The sequence below is a fragment of the Phacochoerus africanus genome, chromosome 14 (assembly GCF_016906955.1).
Source record: "Phacochoerus africanus isolate WHEZ1 chromosome 14, ROS_Pafr_v1, whole genome shotgun sequence".
NCBI classification, from domain to species: Eukaryota; Metazoa; Chordata; class Mammalia; order Artiodactyla; family Suidae; genus Phacochoerus; species Phacochoerus africanus.
Window position 1 is genome coordinate 59612305 of NC_062557.1, and position 21395 is coordinate 59633699.

Genomic DNA, 21395 nt, shown 5'->3' on the forward strand with positions numbered 1-21395 from the left:
GAGGAAGAACCCTTGTTTATAGAAAGAGACCCGATCTGACTTTACCCTGCGTGGTCCGATCCCCGTCCAGCGCCGCGGGCTCCTCCCTGATTCCCCTCCCGGGCCCGGGCCTCCCGCCGTCCCTGGAGAGGGCCGGTACCTGCCGGCTCCTCTGTACGTCCCTCTTTCCCACGGGGCTCGCGCACCTGTCACAGAATCGCTGCACCCAAGTCACTGGCCCCCCGCAAACCTAAGGAAGGAAAGGTCAAGATTTATGGGCTGTCCTTTTTGACCTTCAGATGCCATCCCACCTTCTAAGCTGGGCTTGGATGGATGAATAGGAGTCTTCTGGGAAGAGAAAGGGGACAAGAGCGCCCGGCAGAGGGAGAGCCATGTGGAAAGGCGGGGGGATGACATGGATGTGGGGGTGTCCCCCCTGCTGCGGCTGGAGCCCACGTTTGCGTGGAGGGAAGGGGAATAAGGAAGGATGCAGAGGCGGGGTTGGGGTGGTGGCTTGGAAGGGCCGGGTTTTCTGGCAAGGAGCATGGGGTCCATGCAGCAGGGGGTGAGAGGCAGGGGTCGTGGGAGGCATGGAGTTTAGAAACTGCAGGACAGGGAGTTCCCGTCGTGGCTCAGCAGTAATGAACCAACTAGCATAAGGACACGGGTCCCATCCCCGGCCTCGCTCAGCTCACTGGGTGAAGGATCCGGCGTTGCCGGGAGCTGTGGTGTAGGTCGCAGACACAGCTCAGATCCTGCATTGCTGTGGCTGTGGTGGAGGCCGGCGGCTGCAGCTCTGATTCAACCCCTGGCCTGGGAACCTCCATGTGCCGCAGGTGTGGCCCTAAAACGACCAAAAAAAAAAAAAAAGACCCTTGAGGACAGATGGGCAAGTTGATGGGGGTGGCTGGGCCCACAGGACACGGGGCCTGAGCTGGGATGGCCTCGCAGCGTTTCCACCCTGGGTCCTCAGTCTTGTCACCTGTGAGGTGGGCACAGGAGGCGGACTTCCAGGGGACTCCCCCGGGTCTGGGGCGGGCCCGCGGCTTGCACCCCCTGTCCTGGGACATCTCTGCTTCCTGTTTCTCTGTCAGGGGAAGTCTCAGTCTCGGCTTCAAAAGCACAAACACGCTCTCACAGCAAAGGAAGCCAGTCCTTGACTGCAGAGGAAGCAGGAAGCAGCCGGCCCCGCTCGCAGCCCAGCGGCCGGGGCTCAGGGACAGCGGCATGGAGTCGGTGGCCCTGTACAGCTTCCAGGCCACGGAGAGCGACGAGCTGGCCTTCAACAAGGGGGACACACTCAAGGTAGGGCGGCCAGAGCTGAGCGGGCCCCGCACGGGGCGGGGGGCTTAACATCGGGGCCTGGACAGGCCCCCAAACACAGTCAGGTGTCTGGAGGAAATGGGCCCGGCTTCGCTGGTTCTCTGCTCTGTGACTTTGGACCAGCCACCTCCCCGCTTTGAGCCTCAGTTTCCTCACCTGGGAAATGGGCAGACACTCAGGGATCCTCCCTTTGGGGCCAGTGAGGACTCGAGGAGATCGTAGCCAGTTTCCCAGGGGAGAATTTGAAAGGACAGTTGGAGACAGACAGACAGATGGGCAGACAGAGACACAGAGCGAGGAAATTAAGCACACCCACGAACCCACGGGGCAAAAACACCTGTGACCCGGGGCCAGCCAGGCGCCCCACAGGTGGGAAATGGGAAGATGAGCCTCGTCCCCGCGCGGGGGCCTCTGTGGGGAACAGCAGCACATGGGTTCCAGGCGCGCCCGCTGGAAGAGTCTTTCTTACAAGTGGGCATCTGGGAGCAGAGCTCAGGCGCCTGACTCAGGAGCGGCCATGCCACGAGTCGGGTGCTGGAGCTGCCACCAAGTCACACTCAGGAAGTCCCCTGCTCGAGCCTCAATCTGGGCAGCAGCACAGTGGGCGTGAGATTGGGCGTTCTCCACCTCTGAGCCTGGGGCCCTGTCTGGACTCCAAGCTTCAAGCGAGGGAGGGGACAGAGTCTCCTGTGTGCTGACCTGCAGAGCCAGGTCCCAGCCCAGCGGTGGCCCTTTAAGCAGTGGAGGCCCCATGTCACAGGGGACACAACGAGGCCACGGCAGGTGGCTGGGCTTGCCTGGTACGCAGTCAGACGGGAGCCCCCTTCCTCTGACCTGGCGCCTGAGCTCCAAACCTCTGGAGACGGAGTGGGCTGGTCTGGGGTCGGGAGGTTGATGGTTCCAAGAAGAACAGTCTCTTCCTGGGGAAGCCCCCCTTCTCTGGGCCAGGATGCTGGGCCTGGGTCCCCCTGGCTGGTGGGGGGGGGTGCTGTGGACGCGTGGCCAGCTGGGGACAGGGCAGCCTTGGTATCAGTGCCATCTAGCCAGGGCGTGAGACTCTGAAGTCTAGGTCTAGCTTAGAGGCTTCACTTGCTAATTGGAGAGCAGTTCGGGGTCTCAACCCAGATCTGGGGCTCAGGCGGCAGAGGAACGGGGGACATTGGAACAGGCTGGGGCGATGGGCGGGGTGGATGGGGTGGACCTGTGGGGTCTCCAAGGCCGCCCTTGTAGAGGCCATGGTGGCCCGCTTCCCTCCCAGAGCCTGAGCTCACGACCCGGCCCGGGGGAGCCGGGGTCCCCACTAGACCTCACTGGAGCCGACGGCTGCTGGGTCCACGTCTGGCCAGGCTCACGAGGCAGGGATAGAAAACCGTGCCTGGCGTGGAGCAGGTGCCCAGAGAGACCTGGGGGCCCAAGGAAAGAACGGGACAAGGAGAGAGGTGCCAGCCGGAAGGGATGCGCCCCCGCCCCAGGGGCACTTGCCCCTTGTGTCCCTGGAGACCGGGAGGGGACCTTTCAAGGAATGACCCAGGAAACGGCTGCCTTGTCTTTCCTTTGCTCAACAAACACTTGTCGAGCGGCTGCGCCCCGGCTCTGCCCCAGGCCTTGTCCTAGGTGCCGAGGGTACAGCAGGGGACAAGCCTGTCCCTGCCCTCCTGGCCCTGACATTCCAGAGGGTGAGAGGTGTCCAGAGGTGGCAAAGGGACAAGGAAATCACAGGGGAGGTGACGGCAGAGGGTCCGTGGGGGAGGGCAGGGGACAGCTTTCGATGGGGTCTCTGCAAAGAGGGGAGCCCCGCACCGAGCTGGGGGAGGAGGGTGGGGCCGGAGGGGGAAGGAGAAGAGGAATCAGGCGGGGGCGGGGGTGGAATCCACCCACCGGCGATGGCATAAAATATTCCACAGGCCCTGCTGCCACTCTTTAGGGCGGCGTTTGACATAAAACTGCTCCTGAAGCAACGTTAAGTCGCAAAAGCGCAGAACGCGCACGTGTGTGTACACCCAGAGCCAAGGCTCACGCGCAGACGTTAGTTTGAAGAGAGGGAAACAGACATTCACACACTGGATTTGTGCCTAGAGAAGAAAAACCGCACGATGGCCTGATAAGCTCACGTCAGCGCCGGGCACCGTGCCCAGCAGAAGGTCGCCCTTCCTTCCTCTCCATGCCTCTGCCTTTCCCAGATGGCACAGAGATGAGCAAGCACCCCTCCCAGGGTCACATGCAAGGGGGGGGTCCCCCTCCCTGGCCACTCTGCAGGTGCCGGGTCAAATCCTGCCTTGATTTCAGAGTTTGATGGATTTTTTGCAATTTTGGGGGGGGGCTTTTTTTTTTTTAGGGCCACACTGGCGGCACATGGAGGTTCCCAGGCTAGGGGTCCAATCGGAGCTGTAGCCACCGGCCTACACCAGAGCCACAGCAACGCCAGATCTGACCTGCCTCTGTGACCGACACCCCAGCCCACGGCAACGCCAGATCCTTAACCCGCTGAGCAAGGCCAGGGATCGAACCTGCATCCTCATGGATGCCAGTCAGGTTCGTTAACTGCAGAGCCACGACAGGAATGCCTTGCAGTAATTTTTTTGCCCCGCGCCCATGGCATGGAGAAGTTCTGGAGCCAGGGGTCAGCCCCAAGCCAGAGTGGTGACAACATGGACCCTTAACCTGTTGAGCCACCCGGGAACTCCTTTTAAAATTTTAATTAAAACCTTAACTAAGACTGTTTTTGAGACCAGCTTTAGATTTACGGAATAACCAAGAAGGTGGTACAGAAAACGCCCACCTGCTGCCCGCCCCCCACGCTCCCCCATGACCATATTCAGAATGTTTGCCGTGTTTCATTTTTTAACACATTTTTTGCCTTAAAACATTGTTTATCTCGATCCCTGCATGTTTCGGAGCTCCCTTAAATTACACACCCAGGATGCTGCACCCACCTCATGCCAGTCTGGGGTCTGCTTTCCGTAACCATGAAAACGGGACCGTGATGCCACCCTGCGTCCCCGCCCCCAGGCCAGGGCCAGCGCGGGGGGCTGGCGGCTGAGCCCCACGGCCTGTCCGTCCCGAGCGTATTTTCCTGAGCATCGGGGACAATCAGTCCCAAAAGTCACTGCCCTGGAGCGAGGCCCCTCCCCACGGGGCAGGCCTTTCTGGGGCCCAGCTGGAGGGGGGAGATGGGTGGTGGTGGAGGCTTCACCCCCCTCCCTTCTCGGACCTAGCCAGGCCCCCAGAACCCAGACAGGGAGCCCACGACCTCCTTGGAGCCTCCCTGGGGACAGCCGGCCACCTCGGGCCCCACACAGCCCACCCTGAGCTCCCCCACCTGCTCCCCGCAGCTGTTCCACCTGCTGGCACTCGGGCGGACCCTTGGGCTGCCTCGGCTCCTTCGTCGCCATCTGTACCCAGCCCGTCAGCCCTCCTCAGCACCCCAGTCCAGGGCCCCCGCTGCTCTCCTGGGCCTGCTCGGAAGCCCCTCCCTGTCCCCAAGAAGCAGCCCTGACTCAGGGCCTGACCCCACCCCCCAGGGGCCTTGACGGCTCCTCTTGGCTTTGAAAGTAAAACCCGCGCTGTCTCCCGGGAGAAAAGACCTTTTGCTCGCCCTCCGCTCACCACCTGGCACTGCCCCTCCTCAGCGCAGACCCACTGGCCTCCCTGCTCCAGGGACTGCACCTGCCCCCTACTCAGGGCCTTCGCTCTGGCTGTTCCCTCTGCCTTGGACACTGTTCCCCACCTCTTCGCATGTCTAGTCCTTCCTGTAACACGAGCCTCAGCTCCCAGGTCGCCTCCTCAGAGAGGCCTTTCTCGAACGCCCGCCTGACCTAGAGCGGGCAGTCTTCACCCGGATGTCTGTTCTCACCCAGGCACCACTGCGCTAAATCCCCTGTCTGTCGTTCCCTCCCTTGGTTACTGTCCGCGTCTGCCCACAAAAACGTGGTCTCCTTGCTGCCTGCTGAGTCCCTGGGCCGGGCACAGCAGCTGGCACATGGCGGGTGTTTCTGGTCACAGGGCCAGGGGACAGTGGCACAGGACAGCACACACGAGGAGGGCAGCGCGGGGGCAAAGCTGGCGGCAGGCCGAGCTGTGGGTTTCACCGGGAAACCGGGAGGATGGGGAACCCTGCGGCTCAGACGGCCTGGGGGCGCTGAACAGGTCAGCTCCAGGAACACTCCTGGGTCTTTCCTTCGAGCAGAGGTGAGAGGAAAACAAACAAACGAACACCCCAAACGAAGCAAAACACGGATGGATGACGTTCAGAGGCCCGCCCGGGACTTTGCAGTTCACCAAACACTGCCATCCGCAGTGCAGGGCATAGAGGGGCCCATTTTACAGATGAGGAGACTGAGGCCAAGAATGGGGCGCGAGGGGCAGGCGAGCGGCCGAGGGCCTGAAGTCTTCACTCTGTCAGTGGGCCTGACGCCCTACGCGTCCCGTGAAGTGGGGACAGTTTTGTGTTTTGCGTTGTTCTGTTCTCAGCAAGAGTTTTCCTGAGTCAGCCACCTGCTTCTGTCTGTCCCCGGGGCCGCTGGCCTTGCCCAGACTGTGGGGCAGGAAGGAAGGGGCTCAACGGGCCGGCAGACACACAAGGGAGGGCAGCCTGCCCGCAAGGGTGGGGTCTGGGCCCCGGGGAATGTCGCGCCTCCTCCTGGCACGACCCGCCTGTCTGGGTCTCCCGCGGCTGCTGCTCTGCATTCGAGTCTTTGTCTCAACAAATGTCCCCACTGGGGGCTGAGCTCCAGGACTGACGGGGCGATGGCCCCTGGGCAGGTGCCCAGAGACAACGCAGGAGGACGAATGGGAGGAAATGGGGGGGGGCGGGTCTCAAGACCCCCCGCTGCGTGGCCCTGCTTCTCCCCCCGCACCCCCCCACCTGGGCCTGTGTCCTCCCCTGTGAAGTGGCCTTTGCTGATGTCGGTCTCAGGCTCGGCTGAGAACAGGGGAAGCGCGGCAAGCTGGCCCGAGCCTCCTGCCGGCCCCGCTCCCCACCCCCGCTCCGGTTTCGGTTCCTCTCGGCCACCTGCGGGGTGTGGGGCCAGGGCGAGCGTGTGACCCGCGCGCCAGGCCTCGTCCCGGCCCAGAGGCCTCTCATTTGCTCACGGGTGCCTGAACCCCCCACAGATCGCCACCCCCGGCCCCAGAAGTGAGGGCTGTTTCCATGCAAGTGACCCCAGGTGACCACTACTAGGCGGGGACCTCGAACCCCCTCCCCCTGCCCCCGGCTCAGGGCCTGGCGTCAAATGCCGGGGGAGGGGGGGCATGCTCGAGGCCACCGCCCGGGAACGGAGTGGCCCCAGGTGCGGGGTCTCGGCAGGGGACCCCAGGTGCGGGGTCTCGTGTCCCCAGCTGTCCTCCCTGGGCGCCCAGGAGCCCCGGGCGGCCCTGTGACCTTTGCCCTCACCCGGAGGCAGGCCCCGGGGCTGGCGTGGGCCCTGGGCAGGGGACAGGCATCCCTCCGTGGTGACCCGGTGCCTGTGTCTCTCCCACGGCAGATCCTGAACATGGAAGATGACCACAACTGGTACAAGGCTGAGCTCCGGGGCGCAGAGGGCTTCGTGCCCAAGAACTACATCCGTGTCAAGCCCCACCCGTGAGTGACCCAGCTCTGCCCGCCCCGGGGCCTCAGGGCACCCGCCGTCACCCTGCGGCCAAACGTCCCCACGCAGCCTGGCCCAGGCCGAGCCGAGCTGCCCGCCAGGCTTCACCCCCGCCCCATCTGTCTGGGGCCCCCGGTCTCTGCCCTGAGTGGAGGTGGGGGGACAGAGAGGGGAAGACCTGCCCAACGGGGTGGCGTCGGGGCCGCCCAGGCCACAGCCCTGAGGACCTGGAATGCCAGGGAGTGTGCAGGAGGGCCCTGGCGCTCAGCTGGCCGGGCCACCAGCGGCTGTGTGGCCTCAGGCCGGCACGTGCTCTCTCTGTTCCTGTTTCTCTACCTGCATCTCTGAGGAGCGCTCCCCAAGGGGCTGGCTCAGCCCCTGCAGGGGTGGGTAGTGAGGGGCGATGGGGGGCTGGATGAGGGGCAGGAGGCAGACCTGTGGGCCTTGCCTTTGGGGCAGCGGCGTGGGGGGCAGCTGGACATTGGCTGAGCAGAGTCTGGGATGGGCTGGAGCAAGAGTCACGTGTGGGGCCCAGTGTCCCCAGGCCTGGACCCACCGGCTTAGGGAAGCCCCCAGTCAGTCTTTCAACGCTGGATGCCCTGTTCTCGGCCCCACAGTCTGTGAAAAGACTAGGTATGTGTGAAGGGATGGCTGAGGTGGCCCCAAGATATAGCCTCTTTGTCATGCACCAAACCCTGGGCATGGCTCCAGGGGACCCAGCCTGGGTGCTGCTGGAGACACATGATGAGATGCTGCTCAGAGCAGTCCCGTCCTGCAGGAGAGACAGGATGACGAGGGAAGGTAGTCAGCACTGAGGTAATTAACTAGAGAGGGCTTCTCAGAAGAGGTGGCAATGAGCGAGGTTTTGAAGGATGTGTAGGAGTTTGCTAAGTCAAAACAGAGAAAGGCATTCCTGGGAGAGGGGAAAGAGCAACATGGGAGAACCCCTGGCAGCAGGACTGGCAGGAGGGCCTCAAATGCCAGGTGGAGGGTGGTGGGGCCGTAGGGCGGGGCTCAGTCAGATGTGGAGGCAGGTGACAGGGCCAGGCAGGCTGGGAGCCCTGACACGTGTGTGTGTGTGTGTGTGTGTGTGTGTGTGTGTGTGTGTGTGTGCGCGCGCGCGCACGCACGCGCGTGCGGCTGTGGGGTGGAAGCAGAGGGAGGAGCAGGGCCAGGGTGGGGCCTGGAGGTTATTTTCTCTTTATCTGTCTTCGAGTGATTTCCAAAGCTGCCACCACCTCTGCTTCCTGTGTTGCGCAAGGCTCAACCTACCCAGGTCCCTGCCTGGGCTCCAGGTGACCCACCGCTCCCTCAGGGGCTGCGGCCCCGGGCTCCAGGCCCGCAGTGTCCCTCTGGGCTGAGTGACTGTGGGGAGGTGCCCACCCCCTGGCCTTCCAGTCTTTCTGCCCTAAAGGGAGAGAGACAGAAAGAGCCCAGCCAGGATCAGGCCGGCGGCCACGGCGGGAACCCCGGGTGGAGGCGGGGGCCCCGAGAAGGCCAGGGGCTGGGAGGCGGGAGGCCGCTGAGAGGCCCAAGCAGCGCCTTCCGTTTGCTCGGGAGGCAAGAAAAGCTGAAGGATTGGGGGCTGGGCCTGTCAGGGCGATGCCGGGTCTCCACCCGGGCAGCAGGGAGCCATGGAAGGCTCCAGTGTCGATGGCCCTGGAGCCCCGGCTCCGGCCACTTGCATGGGGGACAGAGCAGGGCCATGGCTCAGGCCCCCAGCCAACCCACCTGAGGCCGGGCCAGGTGCCTTCTTGGCCAACCTCGCCCTGCCCCGGCCCACCCCAAAATAGCAGCGGGGAACTCCTGCTCAGAGCCTGACTCAGCCCAGCGGGCTCCAGGGTGCTGGGGAGGCGCCAGGGCAGGGGTCCCAGGGGGCCTGTGTCTGCTCCTTCCCTGAGAGCCGCTATCACCCCCACCTGCCCATGGAGCCCCCAGGGGACGCGTGATGCAGACAAGCTACTCCCAGAGTGGGCCCCACGGAGGTGCTGACCCAGTCTTGCAGCCGGTGGGGGTGGAGGCGGGCTTCCCGGAGGAGGGCACGGTCTGCTGGGCCTGGAAGGCAGAGCGTGAGTGCGGCCAGGAGCGGAGCAGACGGGGTGACGCGTGGGAGGTCGCAGCAGCAGCGGCAGCGAACACCTGCAGGCTGGGTGCTCTCGTCCCCATCTCCTGGGTACAGAGACCGCGGCGCAGAGAGGTAGAGTGGCGTGCCTGGGGTCACACAGCTGGCGAGAGGCAGCGTGGGATTTGCAGCCAGTGCTGTGGGCCCGCGGGCGGGGCGCCCGGGGCAAGAGAGTCTGAGGCCGGAGACTTGCCCTGCAACTTTTAGGGGGATCCCTGTCCTTCCCGGGGGACTGAGTGAAAGGGGGACTGAGCGAGGCGGCCCCGCCTGGAGGGGAGCCGGGTCTGGGGGCCTCCGACATGCCGGCTTTGCTGCGGCCTTGAGGACCCAGTGGGGGCAGGGCTGGCCTCCTTGAGGCTGTGGTTGCAAAAGGCTTTGAGGGTGGGAACCGCCCACACGCTCATGCCTCCTGTGGGGTTTTGCGGGTTCTTTGGAGACATCCAGGGCTCAGGAAATTCCGCCCCCGCGGCCCCATTGGACCCCCGCCCCCACAGCAGCACTGGCGCCTGTGCCCCTTCCAGGGCCCCCGGAGCCTCTACCTGGAGGCCGCATCCAGGCCTCCCAGACTCCAGAGACCCAGGCCCAGCACGCAGCAGTTCCTTGGGGCCCCCACCCTGGGCAACCACCTTGTCGCCTCCCCTCCAAGGGACCCGCCGTGAGATGGGCCCAGGTCCCCACAAGTTTAGGGGCAGCAGTCAGCTGGTCTGGTCTGTGGGCTGCCCGGAAGCAGCACCTGAGCTGCCACGTCGGGGGCGGGGGGGACTTTATTTTGGGCTGGAAAGTGTGCAGGAAGGAGCTGCTAGCGCCAGTGACCGTGACCGTGACCGGCGCTCCCTCTGGCCAGATCCAGGGACCCAGCAGGGGCAGCCGGGCTGGGGGTTTCTCCACCTGCTCCGCGGGTCATCGCAGTTTGGACGCGTGCATCGTGTGACTCGGGGCCGGGCGGCGGAGCGAGCAGGGCGGCGGGTCCGCCTGCACCTGCGCCTCTGGGCTTGGCTTGAGGTCTGGCTATCAACATCCTGATACGGCAGGAAAAGTCCCGCCTCCGACGACCGCAAGGCTGTGCTCAGACTCAGGAAGCCTCTGCTGAAGGAGGGGAGGGGAGCAGAACAGAGAAGGGGACTCCGGGCCGCCCCAGGGCGCCGAGGTCCCCCCAGGGGAACTCTGGTGGCTGTGGGCCTCAGTTTCCCCGTGCGAGCAACACAGGGGCTGGGCCAAAACCCAGGGGCTAGGAAGCCCGTGGGGGACCACCTGGCCCCTCTGAGGGGGGGGCAAGCCCGAAGAGCAGGATGGGCAGAGCTGGAAGACAAGCGGGACCCCAGCCCCCGCCCCAGGGCCTGCCCGACTTCCTGGGCACCCAGTTCTGTTTGGTTTGACCCTGTGAGGAAAAGTCTAGGTGGCCTCAGTCTGTGCATCTGTGAAGCAGGCCCAGGGAGAGACCCTTCCTTACCAGATCAGAGCTGCTCCTTTTTTGGTCATCTTTTAAAAGAATGTTTTCCCTTTTAAGAATCAACCACGTGAAATGGAAGCACTCCGCTGGGGCTGGCGGGTCAGGGCTCACCACGCTTTGGTTTTTGTCCCCGTAGGGGTGTGCGCTTGCCCGGAGTGGGGGCACAGCTTGGGCACAGGAGCCAGGATGCAGGGCTTGGGCCCCAGCCCCTGCCTCTCGCACCTCGGGGGGAGGGGTCCTCTGAAAAGTGGGTGCCATTGTACCTCCTGCATCTCGGGATGCTGTGGGCAGCTGGCACGGAGACAGGTAACCTCACCTGGCCGCTCTCTGCAGGTGGTACTCGGGCAGAATCTCCCGGCAGCTGGCGGAAGAGATTCTGATGAAGCGGAACCACCCGGGAGCCTTCCTGGTCCGGGAGAGCGAGAGTTCCCCAGGGGAGTTTTCCGTCTCGGTGAAGTGAGTTCTGAGCCGGGCAAGAAGGAGGGTGGGCAGGGCCAGTCCGGCAGAGTGTGGAGGGAACGACGGGCTCCTGGAAGCAGGTGACCGTCACAGGGTCCGGGATGACCCAGGCCAAGGGGTCAGCCATGTCCCCAGAGCAGCCAGTCCCCAGGAGGTTAGGGTGGCGGGTGGGGCCAGGAGGGCAGCAGGGCACCCAGGACATGGTTCCCCGGGCGTGGGCACAGCTGATAAGATGGACTCTGGGGCTGGGCTGCTTGGGTTCAGAGTCTCTGCCATTTCCTGACCGTGCGACTTTGGGCAAGTCACTCAACCGCTCTTATTTCAAGTAATAAAGGGGTCATTATTCAGAGCCGTCAGAACCGTGGCTGCACTGAAGCTGGTGGCAGCCTCCTGACAGCACAGAAGCCACTCCCAGGGGACATGGCTGGCCGTGGAGGAATGAGGCTGGAGGCCAGGGGTGGGGATGGGGGGGGCCAGGGCCCGGCTGGTCCGTCCTCCCTGCTCCCGGGGCCCCGAACCGTAGGTCTGGACGCAGCAACTCAAGGACTTTTCACGGAGCTGCGTGCCACGTGCCAGCCTGTTCGAGGGACTTGGGAGATGACAGTGAAGAAACCAGAGTTGCTGCCCATGTGGGTTTATGTCCTAGCGGGGGAGAAAGAGCGTGAACAAATGATGAAAGGAGACCAGGAGTCGGGTGGGTGGGGCGGCCTCAGAGGAGGTGGCGTTTGAGCGAAGTCCTGAGCCTGGGACGGGGAGTCAGCACCTTGGAGGAGAGGCTTCCAGGCAGAGCCAACAGCAGATGCAAAGCCCCCGAGGTGACTGGGGTGGAGCCAGCAAGGGTGGGGGTGTCACATGTCATGGCCAGAGAGACGGGCTGACCGAGTGGGGGATGGGCTGGGCTGAGTCGGGGGATGGTTTGTCTGGGACCCTCTGGCTGCTGTGAGCAGGGAGGCTGCCAGGGCCCTGGGAGGAGCCAGGCGGAACCACAGTGGTGGCTGGGACCTGGGTGGGGGCTGCGGGGCTGGGGAGGCAGCAGGTGTGTGGTCTGTGAGGTGGGCACCCCCAGCAGCAGCACTGTCAGGGCCGCAGTGGGCACTGGGCCTGGCACAGCAGCAGCTGGAAGGAAGGGCGTGGCAAAGGCTGAGCTGGGCAGCGAGGCCTCTGCAGGCAGTGGCAGCTCCCAGGGCTTTGTGGCTTCGCGGGGATGGCTTGGCCGCTTTCCTAGGACTGGGCTGCTTCCCAGCACGTGGCTGGGTGATTTTCTAAAAGATAAGCAGACATAGGGTCGCTCTGGCGGGTAAGGTGGGGGCGAGTCTGCCAGGGCACAGGGCGCAGGGGACCCTCAAGGCAGTGGAGGGGGCGGCATCCTCGGCCTCTCTGCCCAGGCTGGGCTCCGGTTTCCGGGCGCCCCAGGCCGCTGTGAGCCCCGCGATGGGTGAGGTGGCCACCGTCCTGCAAGGAGCTCGTGGAGCCTGCACACGGTCTGCTTACTGGGCCTGAGAGGTGGGCGCCTCCCTGCCTGGGCCCGGAGGTGCCCGGGGGGGGGGCGGGGGGGGGCACCAAGGCCAGGAGTGCTGCTGGGATCCCAGCACTCACCTGCTCCCCTCCCAGCTCTGGGACTGGCCGCGGGCTCTTCTGCTCCCCTGGGAACAGGCTGCTGTCCTGGATGGGCAGTGGCCTTCCCCTCTCTGAGCCTCTTTCCTGCATCCTGAAAGCGGGCGTCCCCTCGTGAGGGGGGTGGCACGGGAGTTCTTGGTCCTGATCTCCCACCCCCGGGGTCGTGGTGTCTGGAGCCCCCTGGCACCCTCCCTCCCCAGCCCAGCCCCCACTGTCTGGGGGGGCCCCCTACGGAAGCAGGAAGTGGGGGTTTTCCCTGCGATGGCTTCCAGGGCCCTGCCATCTCCTGGGAATGGCACCTGCCAGGCGGGCTGATCTGGCTTTCAGTGGCTCCTGGGAGCAGCTCCAAAGCCCAGGGTCGCCCGGCAAAACAGCCCAGGGGACTCCCCGGGCCGCCTCCGCAGCCTGAGCTGAACCCGCACCCCGCCTCTCCCTCCCCTGTGAGTGGATCCCACGGCCTGCACTTCCGCCACGGGTGCCTCGGCCCTGCCTTCTCCTGGCGCCTCCCTGTGCCTGCAGCCCCGCCGCCCACGGGCACAAGGTGAGCCCAACCGTCTCGACCTTGGGGTGCGTGTGTTTGTGTGCACATAGGGCAGAACGGGGGACTCACCCCAGGGAGTGTGGGAGCCGGGGGTCTCCATGACACCTGGCTGAGGAAAGTTCAATGCACAGGGTGGAGGAGGCGACATCTGAGCTGGGCCCTGAAGCACAAGTAGGAGTTTGGTGCATGGAGAGGAGAGGCCGGGCGCTGGGAACAGCATGTGCGAAGACGTGGAGGTGGAGAAATGAGGGCGGGCTTGGACGGCAATGCGTTTGTCCGACCAGGAGGGGCGATGGGCAGTTAGTTCCAGGGAGCCGTTTGCGAGCTAGAGAGCCAGCACCAAAGCGGTCTTGGTAGAGGGGGCTGGGAGTGTCCCTCAGAGAAACCCCAGCACACATGCCTCCCCCAAGCATCCTGGCCAAGCCGCCCCCCAGGTGGGAACACACAGGAGCTTCCTGGGCCCGGCAGCTGCAGTGTGTGCACAGCACCACCAGGTGGCACCCTCCCACCTTGGTTTGGTCCCTCTGGGTGTGGGGGTCCTGCCCCCCCGTCCCCCGGGGGGTCCCTTATGTCTCAGGGGCCTTTTCAGGGCCCTTGGAGAACCAACGGACAGGGCTCAGAGCAGGAAACAGACTCAGGGTGTCTGTGGCTGGGACAGTGGACTTGTGAGCAAGAATCTCGGCTCTAGGCAGGTTCCCCCCAGCCTCAGTTTCCTGTCTGTAAAACGAACAACCGTGTACAGAGTTCCCTGGTGGTGCAGTGGGTTAAGGATCCAGGGTTGTCACTGGCTGCCTGGATTTGACCCCTGGCCCAGGAACTTCCTCATGCTGGGGTGTGGGGGGGAACAGCAAAACACCCCCAACCCTGTAACGTGCTTATTGTGACTGCAGCACATGGTAAATGCTCCCCCAAGCCAGCTATAGAAAGAACCCTCCCGCTGACCCTCCCGGGGCCACGCGTCCTGCCCCACCGGCCCCGGGCTCTTAGAGAGGGGCCCGTGGGACGTGGGGGCGGTGAGCCCAGCTCTCGTCCCGGCCCTGCTCTGGACCTGCTGGGCAACCTCAGCAGATCCGGCCCCTCGTCGGCAACGGGGAGACGGTCACCCTGGATGTCACGAAGTCCGGGGACCGGGTGACGGCAGCAGGATCCGTGTGAGGGCATTTCCGCCCTTGCTGGCTGGGCTCTTGGGGACTCTGACCCCACACATGTGGCATCTCCCGCATGCTCCCGCCAAGCCCCATGAAGCTGTCAGAGGTGGGGCTTGGGGCTCCGTTCCGCCTCGCTGACGGGTAGTGGCCATGGCTGGCTGTCCTTTATGAGTTTACACAGGGCTGTCCCCTCCACCTCCGGGAGCATGCCTGAGCGGGTGCCGAGCGGGCAGGGCTGGGGCACACAGCTGGGTAACTTCTGCACGGGCTGCCGTGGCTCCTCTCTCGGAAAGGGTGGTTTGTTCCCAAGTGAGACGTTTTGCTTCTTTTCAGGCCAGAGGGGCCCTGGGGTCAATGACGACTTTGCTCTGCCCCTTGGGTCACTGAGCCCCTTCTCTATGCCGGGCTCTGCGCCCGGTGCTGGGATTCGGCCACCAGCAAATGGAACAAGCTCCCTGTCCTTCAGGCACCACGTTCTCGGGGGGTGGGGGGGGCTGGCAACTATATACATGCACCTGTGCATATGCTCGTGTTATGTACAGAATTGAGTAATATCAGTAAAGAGCCTAAAATCTTTGAAGATGATAAAGGTTCTTGGGAAAAGGAAGCAGGAAAGGAGTGGCGGGGGCAGAATTTTATGCAAAGACAAGGAGGAAGTGACCCGAGAAGCCCAGTGGGAAGGCAAGAAGCCAAAGCCCAGAGACATGCAGCAGCTTGCCCGAAGTCACACAGCCAGAAACAGCAGAGAGCTCGAGCCCAGTGACCCTCTGTGACCCGAGGGACAGGGCCAACCCTTCCACTCTCCTTCTCTGAGGCCCAAAGTCCCAGGGGGAGTCTGTCTCCACCACTTGCCAAGGTCAGTTTGATTTTATCTCCGTCTGCTGGTCAGCCGCCCCTCCCTTCTCATGGACGGGAAAAGTCTAGAGAAGGGCCATGCCTGATGGCAAATGACCCAGTGGGGCAGGTAGCACCCAGGCCTCCGCTCGGGTCACAGGCCTTGATGGGTGGCGGGGGCTGGGGGGCTCCTGACCCTACCCCAGCTTTGCTTATCTGCCCTGGGCGGCCACCATGGCCACCACTGCCTCTGCTACTGCCGCCACCAGGCCAGAAAAACCTGCTGAGCAGGACCGGGTAGCATCGGGCCTGACTTAGTCCGTCCAGCCCTCGGGCCCCGGGCAGGTGGGTGTGGGGGTCACACAGGGAGACAGACACCCCCATGGCTGCTCAGAGAGGGACCTAGAGTCCAGGGCGTCCCACAGAGCAGGACACCCGTGCAGGTCCAGGGGCACAGCACAGACACACGCGCACACGCCCCAGGCTCCGCTCGTGGTCGTGTGGCACCTCCAGGTGTGTCCCCCCCCGCCCCTCCTGCTTCTGGCCACGCCCAGGCCAGGCCCCTCAGGCCGCCCTTCCCTCCTCCAGCTCAGCGGGGCAGCCTGCACCAGGCCATCCCGGCAGTTCAGTGGCCATCTGGACAGGGACCCGGGCCTGGGGGGTGGGAGACAGGCTGGCTGGGAGAGGAGACGGCCCAGGTGCCGGGTCCTCAGGCCTGGCCCAAGGAGGTGCGGTCGCAGGTCAGGACAGGGGCTGGCCCAGCAGGAGGGCCACGCTGGTCACAGACGCAGCCGTACTGCCTGCGGCGCCGTCCCCGGCTTTGGGCAGGGTCCCCTCCCTCTGGGCCCCGCTCTCCCACCACAGGCTGCGGGCTGGACCAGAAGGGCTTCCCAGGTCTGAGACGCCGAGATTGCAAGGTTCTCGAACTCCCTGGCTTCTTCTCACATCGAACCCTTGGGTCTGGGTGACCTTCTGGGTAACTGGAAGGTCACCTTCAAACACCAAAGTGTTCGGAGTTGTGCTCATTTGGGGTTGAGGTGTTTGCAAACCGCTCACCCCTGGCCTCGCCCTTCCCCGGAGGACAGGGCCACCTGCAGCCCAGGCTTCTCCTTCTCCCTGAACAGAGAGTCGGGGTCCCTGTTCTGCTGGTTGCCTCCCCTGCCCCCCGACCCCGCCCGCTGCTAAGAGACACCCCCAGGCCCCGGGGGCAGCCTCAAGGGCCGAGGCGGCCAGACGGGGCGGGGGGCAGTGCCCCTCCTTCCATTCGGCACGTGGACACGCATGTCCCACAGCCGGCAACACAGCGGCTTAGTCACCTGGGAACCACGCTTGCTGATGGTACATGAGTAGCTTTGTCTTGGGCTGGGGACGGTGGCTCGGCCTGGTCACAGAGCCTCGGGCGTCTCCTGACCTCTGTTCTGTGCGGGGAGCCGGTGGCCCTGAGAGCAGACACGTGTTAGAGAGGCGGGTTCCAAGCTCGGAGCCTGCGGGGGGGGGGGTCCAGGCCTCGGCGCTCTGATCCCTGAGTCCAGCCCCTCCCATCGGGGCTAGACCTGGGCCTGTTCCTTGCCTCCTGCTTTTGGGTGTCTGGCAGGCAAGCATTGCGAACAGCAGCTTCTAAGTAGGATGTACAAGGGGCTGAGGAACCCAAGGAATCCCCAGACTCTGACCGAGGGCATCTGAGGCAGCTGGCAGAGGTGGGCCATTGGACCTGGGCCTTGAAGCATGAGTAGGAGTTTGACTTAAGGAGCATTTGGAAGAAATTGTCTATGCAGAGGCCTGGAGGTAGGTTGGAAAGTGGAGAGAGAGGAATTCCCGTTGTGGCGCAGCAGAAATGAATCTGAGTAGGAACCATGAGGTTGTGGGTTTGATCCCTGGGCTCGCTCAGGGGGTTAAGAATCTGGCGTTGCCGTGAGCTGTGGTGTAGGTTGCAGACACGGCTCAGATCCCGCATTGCTGTGGCTGTGGTGTAGGCCAGCGGCTGTAGCTCTGATTCGATCCCTAGCCTGGGGACCTCCATATGCTGCTGGTGCGGCCCTAAAAAGCAAAAAAAAAAAAAGGGGAGGGAGAGGTTCTGTGGGGTGTGGACCTTTGAGTTGGGCAGGTGGGGGGCCCACCCCCCACCCCTCCCCTCCCCCACCCCAGAGGCACACAGACCAGAAGGTGTTACCTGGAACGCATCTCGAGCTTAAATCTTTCATCTTAACCTGTAGCAAGGCAGCAGACCAGCCCCGGGGCTCTCAGGGGGACGAAATGAACCACGAGCAGCGGGGGTGGGCAGCGTCCCTACCCCTGCGCAGGCCCTGGAAGCCCAGGACAGTGGGCCGGCAGAAACTCGGGCTGCCCCAGTCCTGCCCGGCTTGGGCTGGCGTGGAACGTGCCGTGCGTGGGAAGGTGGGAAGGGGGCAGGCAAGTCTTCGTGCCCAGCCCCCCCCCCAACCCCAGGCAGGCTCCGCCCCGCTGGGCCGGGCTGGGCGGGAAGGCAGTGGGCTGGGCTGGAGGCTGGGCGGTGAGAAGGGGCTCCTTGACGGCATCCAAGGGTGTTTGAAGGAAAGAGGCTGGAGGTGTCATCAGAGCCAGAACTTGAGACTGAGGTTTTCAGATTTTATCCTGAGGGCAATGGGGAGCCATAGAAGGTTCTTGAGGTGGGGGGGCAGGGGACCGGGTGGGGAGGACAGGAAGCCTCCCATACCCCTGAGCCTTTGCTCTGAGTCCGGATGGCCGTAGGACTCAGTCCTCGGGGCCGTAGGGGCTGTAGGGCTGGGAGGGGCGGGTGGGGTGTCAAGGCTGAGGGGCTGCTGTGTGGAGGAGGTACCGGCTGATCACCGCTCTCAGAGGGACCTTGAAGGGTGCCAGGAAATGAGCGCTTACCCGGAGGGAGGTGTTATTACGAGGGAACTGAGGTTCAGAGAAGTTAAGCGATTTGCCTAAGGTCACACAGCAAGGAAGCGGCCTGGTCCAGGGCCGGCACCTTTAACTCCGCGCTCTGCTGCAGGGGGACGGACTGCGTCTTTCCTGGAGCCGGTCAGTGGGAAGCAGGACCCCCTCCCCTCCCCACCCCTCCCGGCTCCAGGCCCACCCGGTGGGGGTGGTGGGCAGGGGGCAGGGCCCCGGCTGCTGTGGGTCCATCTGCGGTGACCTGGGCCCTCTCCCCCAGCTACGGGGACCAGGTGCAACACTTCAAGGTGCTGCGTGAGGTCCCGGGGAAGTACCACCTGTGGGAGGAGAAGTTCGACTCTCTGAACGAGCTCGTCGCCTTCTACCGAACAACCACGATCGCCAAGAAGCGGCAGGTGTTCCTGCGGGATGAGGAGTCCGTGGTCAAGGTGGGTGGGCGGCCGTGGGCAGGCCAGACCCCGGACCCCAGGTGTCAGGAGCGGAGTCCTGCCCCGCTGGTAAAGTTCCCTCCTGGGGACGCTACACCGGGTGGGGGAGCGGGGAAAGGAAGGAGCAGGGGGCGACTTGGGGCGGACGGAGCCTGGCTGGTCCTCGGCCCCTGGACCACAGCAGGTGCTCACAGCAGGTGCTCAATAGTGTTCGTGGAGTGAGTGGAGGTCCGGAGCCTCCTGGGAGCCTCCTGGCCCCCGGAGCACAGGCAGGAAACAGGCTCAGGAACCACGTGACTCAGCCAAGGCCACTTGCCGGCAGGGTCAGGGCTGGCTTCTGCTCCCAAGGAGCTGGCCTGGGGCGAGGGTGGGGCAGCGCCAGCGATCTTGGGCGAGGTCCTGGAGGGTGGAGGGGGTCGCCGCCCCTCGTCCTCGCAATAACAGCAATTTGCCAGCCAGCTCTTTCATCAAGGGGCCCAGGGGCCAGCTCTCTCATTAGGACGATGACACCAGCCAGTGGGGTCGTTAGCCCCGATGTGCTGTTTCCCCAGCGTGTTTACCCTGGGAGGGGGAGTCGGTGAGGCCCGGGGCTGGAGGTCGGGATGCTGGGTGGCCCGGTGAACTCGGGTTCTGCAGAGCACGGGAGCATGGGGGGCTGCCGCTCCAGTCCTGCCCTGTTCCTAGACCCTGCTGGCCCGCCCTGTGTGACCGTAGGGCCGGTTCTTCACTCCCCTGGGCCTCAGTGTCCCCTCTGCCAGCAGGATGAGCCTGGGACCTGATATGCCAGAGGGTCAACTAGCGCCTCAGGAGGACCGCCCCGCCCCATTCCCACAGCCTGCTCTGCCCACTCAGCCTGGTCCTGGGGCCTGGGCAGCTCCCAGCTCAGTCTCGGGGATCCCTCTGCTTCCCAGACCCCCATCCCTCCCAGCTCTGCCCTTGGGGAGTACGAGGGGCCAGGATGGAGCTGGGGGCCGCCGGAGGGCTCCCCCATACCCACTGCCTTGCCCTGGCCTGGCCCTGGCGTCACCCACCCTGTGGGCAACTGCGGAGGTCTGGGACCCATGCCGCCTCCTCCTTCCTGGGCAGAGAACCGCTAATTACAGCCTGTCTGGGATCCTATCGCCTGTCCTGGATAAGATTCTGCAGGCTCAGAGCAGAGAGCCTGGTGGGCAGGCAAGGCCGGGCGCTGGGCACAACCGTCACGGCGCCAGGCTGATGTGCCTGCGAAGAGACCCTGTCCACCTGCCACTTGCAGGTGGGGATCCCAGTCCCACAGGGACAGGGACTGGCCCAAGGTCACCTTGGGCCATAGCTAGGACTGGAACCAGGGCACAGGCACATCCTCCCCCTCAGAGCCTGGCCGGTGGCAAGAGCAGTAAACTCTGCCCCCAGCTACATAGCACTTGACAGTTTATAAGGCCCATCCCTGTGCTCCTGGAGCCTGGAGTCAAAAGTTAGCACAGCTGCTGCAGAATCTGGAAAGAGACCCCAAGTTGGGCAGGGACCCACCCAAAGTCCCACCCTGAGGCCCAGGACTCAGGTCCCTTGACCGCCGGCCGTGGTGGTCCAGCTGGGCACTGGGACAGTGGCTGGTCCTGTGCTGGCGCGGGGTCTGTGCCGCAGACATGCGGGAGGCGGGAGGGAGGAGGCAGGAGGCCCGTGGTGGGGTGGCCTGCGCCTGGACCTGGACACAGAGGTGGGTTCAACCCCAGGGCTTCCTGGAAGCCCCCACCCGTCGAATCACTCTGGGGCCTCCGTGGGGACAGCCCAGCGGGGGCTCCCAAAGGGCCCCACTGACTACTTCCTCCTCCCGCAGCCGCCTCGGGCCTGCTATGCCCAGGCCCAGTTCGACTTCTCCACCCAGGACCCCTCCCAGCTCAGCTTCCGCCGCGGTGACATCATCGAGGTCCTGGAGCGCCTGGACCCCTGCTGGTGGCGGGGCCGACTCTGCGGGCGCGTCGGCTTCTTCCCTCGGAGCTACGTCCAGCCGGTGCACCTGTGACGGGAGAGGGCCTGGGGCGGGGCCGGCAGACGCCGGTCCACCGGGCGCTGAGGGCCAGAAAGAGGACACGGGCGCCCCCAGCCCAGGGCCTCAGACCGCCCACCCAGCCTCCTGCGCTCCACGCAGACTGGGATGGGCCCACGCTGTGTCCCTGGCCCCCGGACTGGGGGAGCCCCAGGCCCGGCCATCCTCTTCCCCCAGGTCCCACCCACCTGGGGCTCGAGCCGAGGACCCACGGCTGGGTGGGTGACTTCGCCTTGGGGCCCGCCTGCCCCTCCATCCAAAAGCCCCAAAGGCTGGCTGCTGGGGAGGTGGCCAGGGCCTGCACACCGTGTCCTGGACTCGCTGGGCAGACTCCAGGTGGAGATGGACTGCTGGGCAGCCCCACGAAGCCTTTGGGGTCCCTGCCGGCCTCCATGGCCCCGCTGCCCCAGACACACTTGGTGGGGCACGGAGGCCCTGAGGGACGGCGGGCAGGAAGTCAGGGAGGCCCCGAGGGCAGACTGGCTGTGAGGGGCCAGCCCTGGACGTGGCCACCTGGGAGACGTGGCTGCACCTGCTTGTTTGTTCAGGCCCAGGTTCGGCACAGACCCAGGGCCTCGGGAAGAGTAGGGGGCTACAGGCCCGGTAGGCAGTGGAGGCCAGAGCTGGGCTTGGAGGGCCAGCAGCACCCAGAATGGGGTAGGCAGTCTCGGTGGGGCCCCGGCTGGAGGAAGGGCAGGGTGTCCCTGGGGAAGGGGCCACCAGCAGGAGGTCCAAGCAGCACCTGCTGGGACCCGGGGTCCCTGGTGCCCAGGCAGACGGAGGGAGCTCGGAAGGGGCTTTGCATGCCAGGCCGGTGGAGGGGCGGTGAGCTGTGCCCGGGGAGGGGAGGCTCCAGGAGCAGGTGGGGTGGGGAGGAACCCGGGGGGCTGGGGCCCGAGACCCTTCCAGCCCCGAGCTCTGGTGGGTTGGGCTGCTCTGACCTGGGCCCATGAACCCAGAATAAAAACAGTGAGTCTGAGGC

The 21395-nt window shown here is 64.8% G+C and overlaps 1 protein-coding gene across 6 annotated transcripts; it reads left to right on the plus strand.

Moving 5' to 3' along the window:
• The first annotated feature begins 1062 nt into the window (after positions 1–1062).
• On the plus strand, positions 1063–21392 carry GRAP (GRB2 related adaptor protein). Of its 6 annotated transcripts, none has more exons than XR_007131931.1 (5): positions 1063–1284; positions 6786–6883; positions 10796–10918; positions 18219–19642; positions 20204–20294. XR_007131931.1 is itself a non-coding variant. In XM_047758486.1 (5 exons), exons 1-5 carry the CDS (start codon positions 1207–1209, stop codon positions 20387–20389), a joined length of 654 nt encoding a protein of 217 aa, XP_047614442.1. In that variant the 5' UTR covers positions 1063–1206; the 3' UTR covers positions 20390–20539. The 6 variants fall into 6 exon arrangements, 5 of the variants coding, with proteins under 5 accessions (XP_047614442.1, XP_047614440.1, XP_047614441.1 ...); XM_047758486.1 differs by having other exon boundaries at positions 18219–18387; positions 20204–20539; XM_047758484.1 differs by lacking the exon at positions 18219–19642 and having other exon boundaries at positions 20204–21392.
• Positions 21393–21395: the final 3 nt, after the last annotated feature.

What these genes read in the sequence shown, in the direction of transcription:
- GRAP (XM_047758484.1), top strand. Translation starts at nt 1,207, where the DNA reads ATGGAGTCGGTGGCCCTGTACAGCTTCCAGGCCACGGAGAGCGACGAG. An exon ending in ATCCGTGTCAAGCCCCACCC is followed by an intron (nt 6,884 to 10,795) that starts GTGAGTGACCCA and finishes CGCTCTCTGCAG; the next exon opens with GTGGTACTCGGGCAGAATCT. An exon ending in GAGTTTTCCGTCTCGGTGAA is followed by an intron (nt 10,919 to 20,203) that starts GTGAGTTCTGAG and finishes CTCCTCCCGCAG; the next exon opens with CCGCCTCGGGCCTGCTATGC.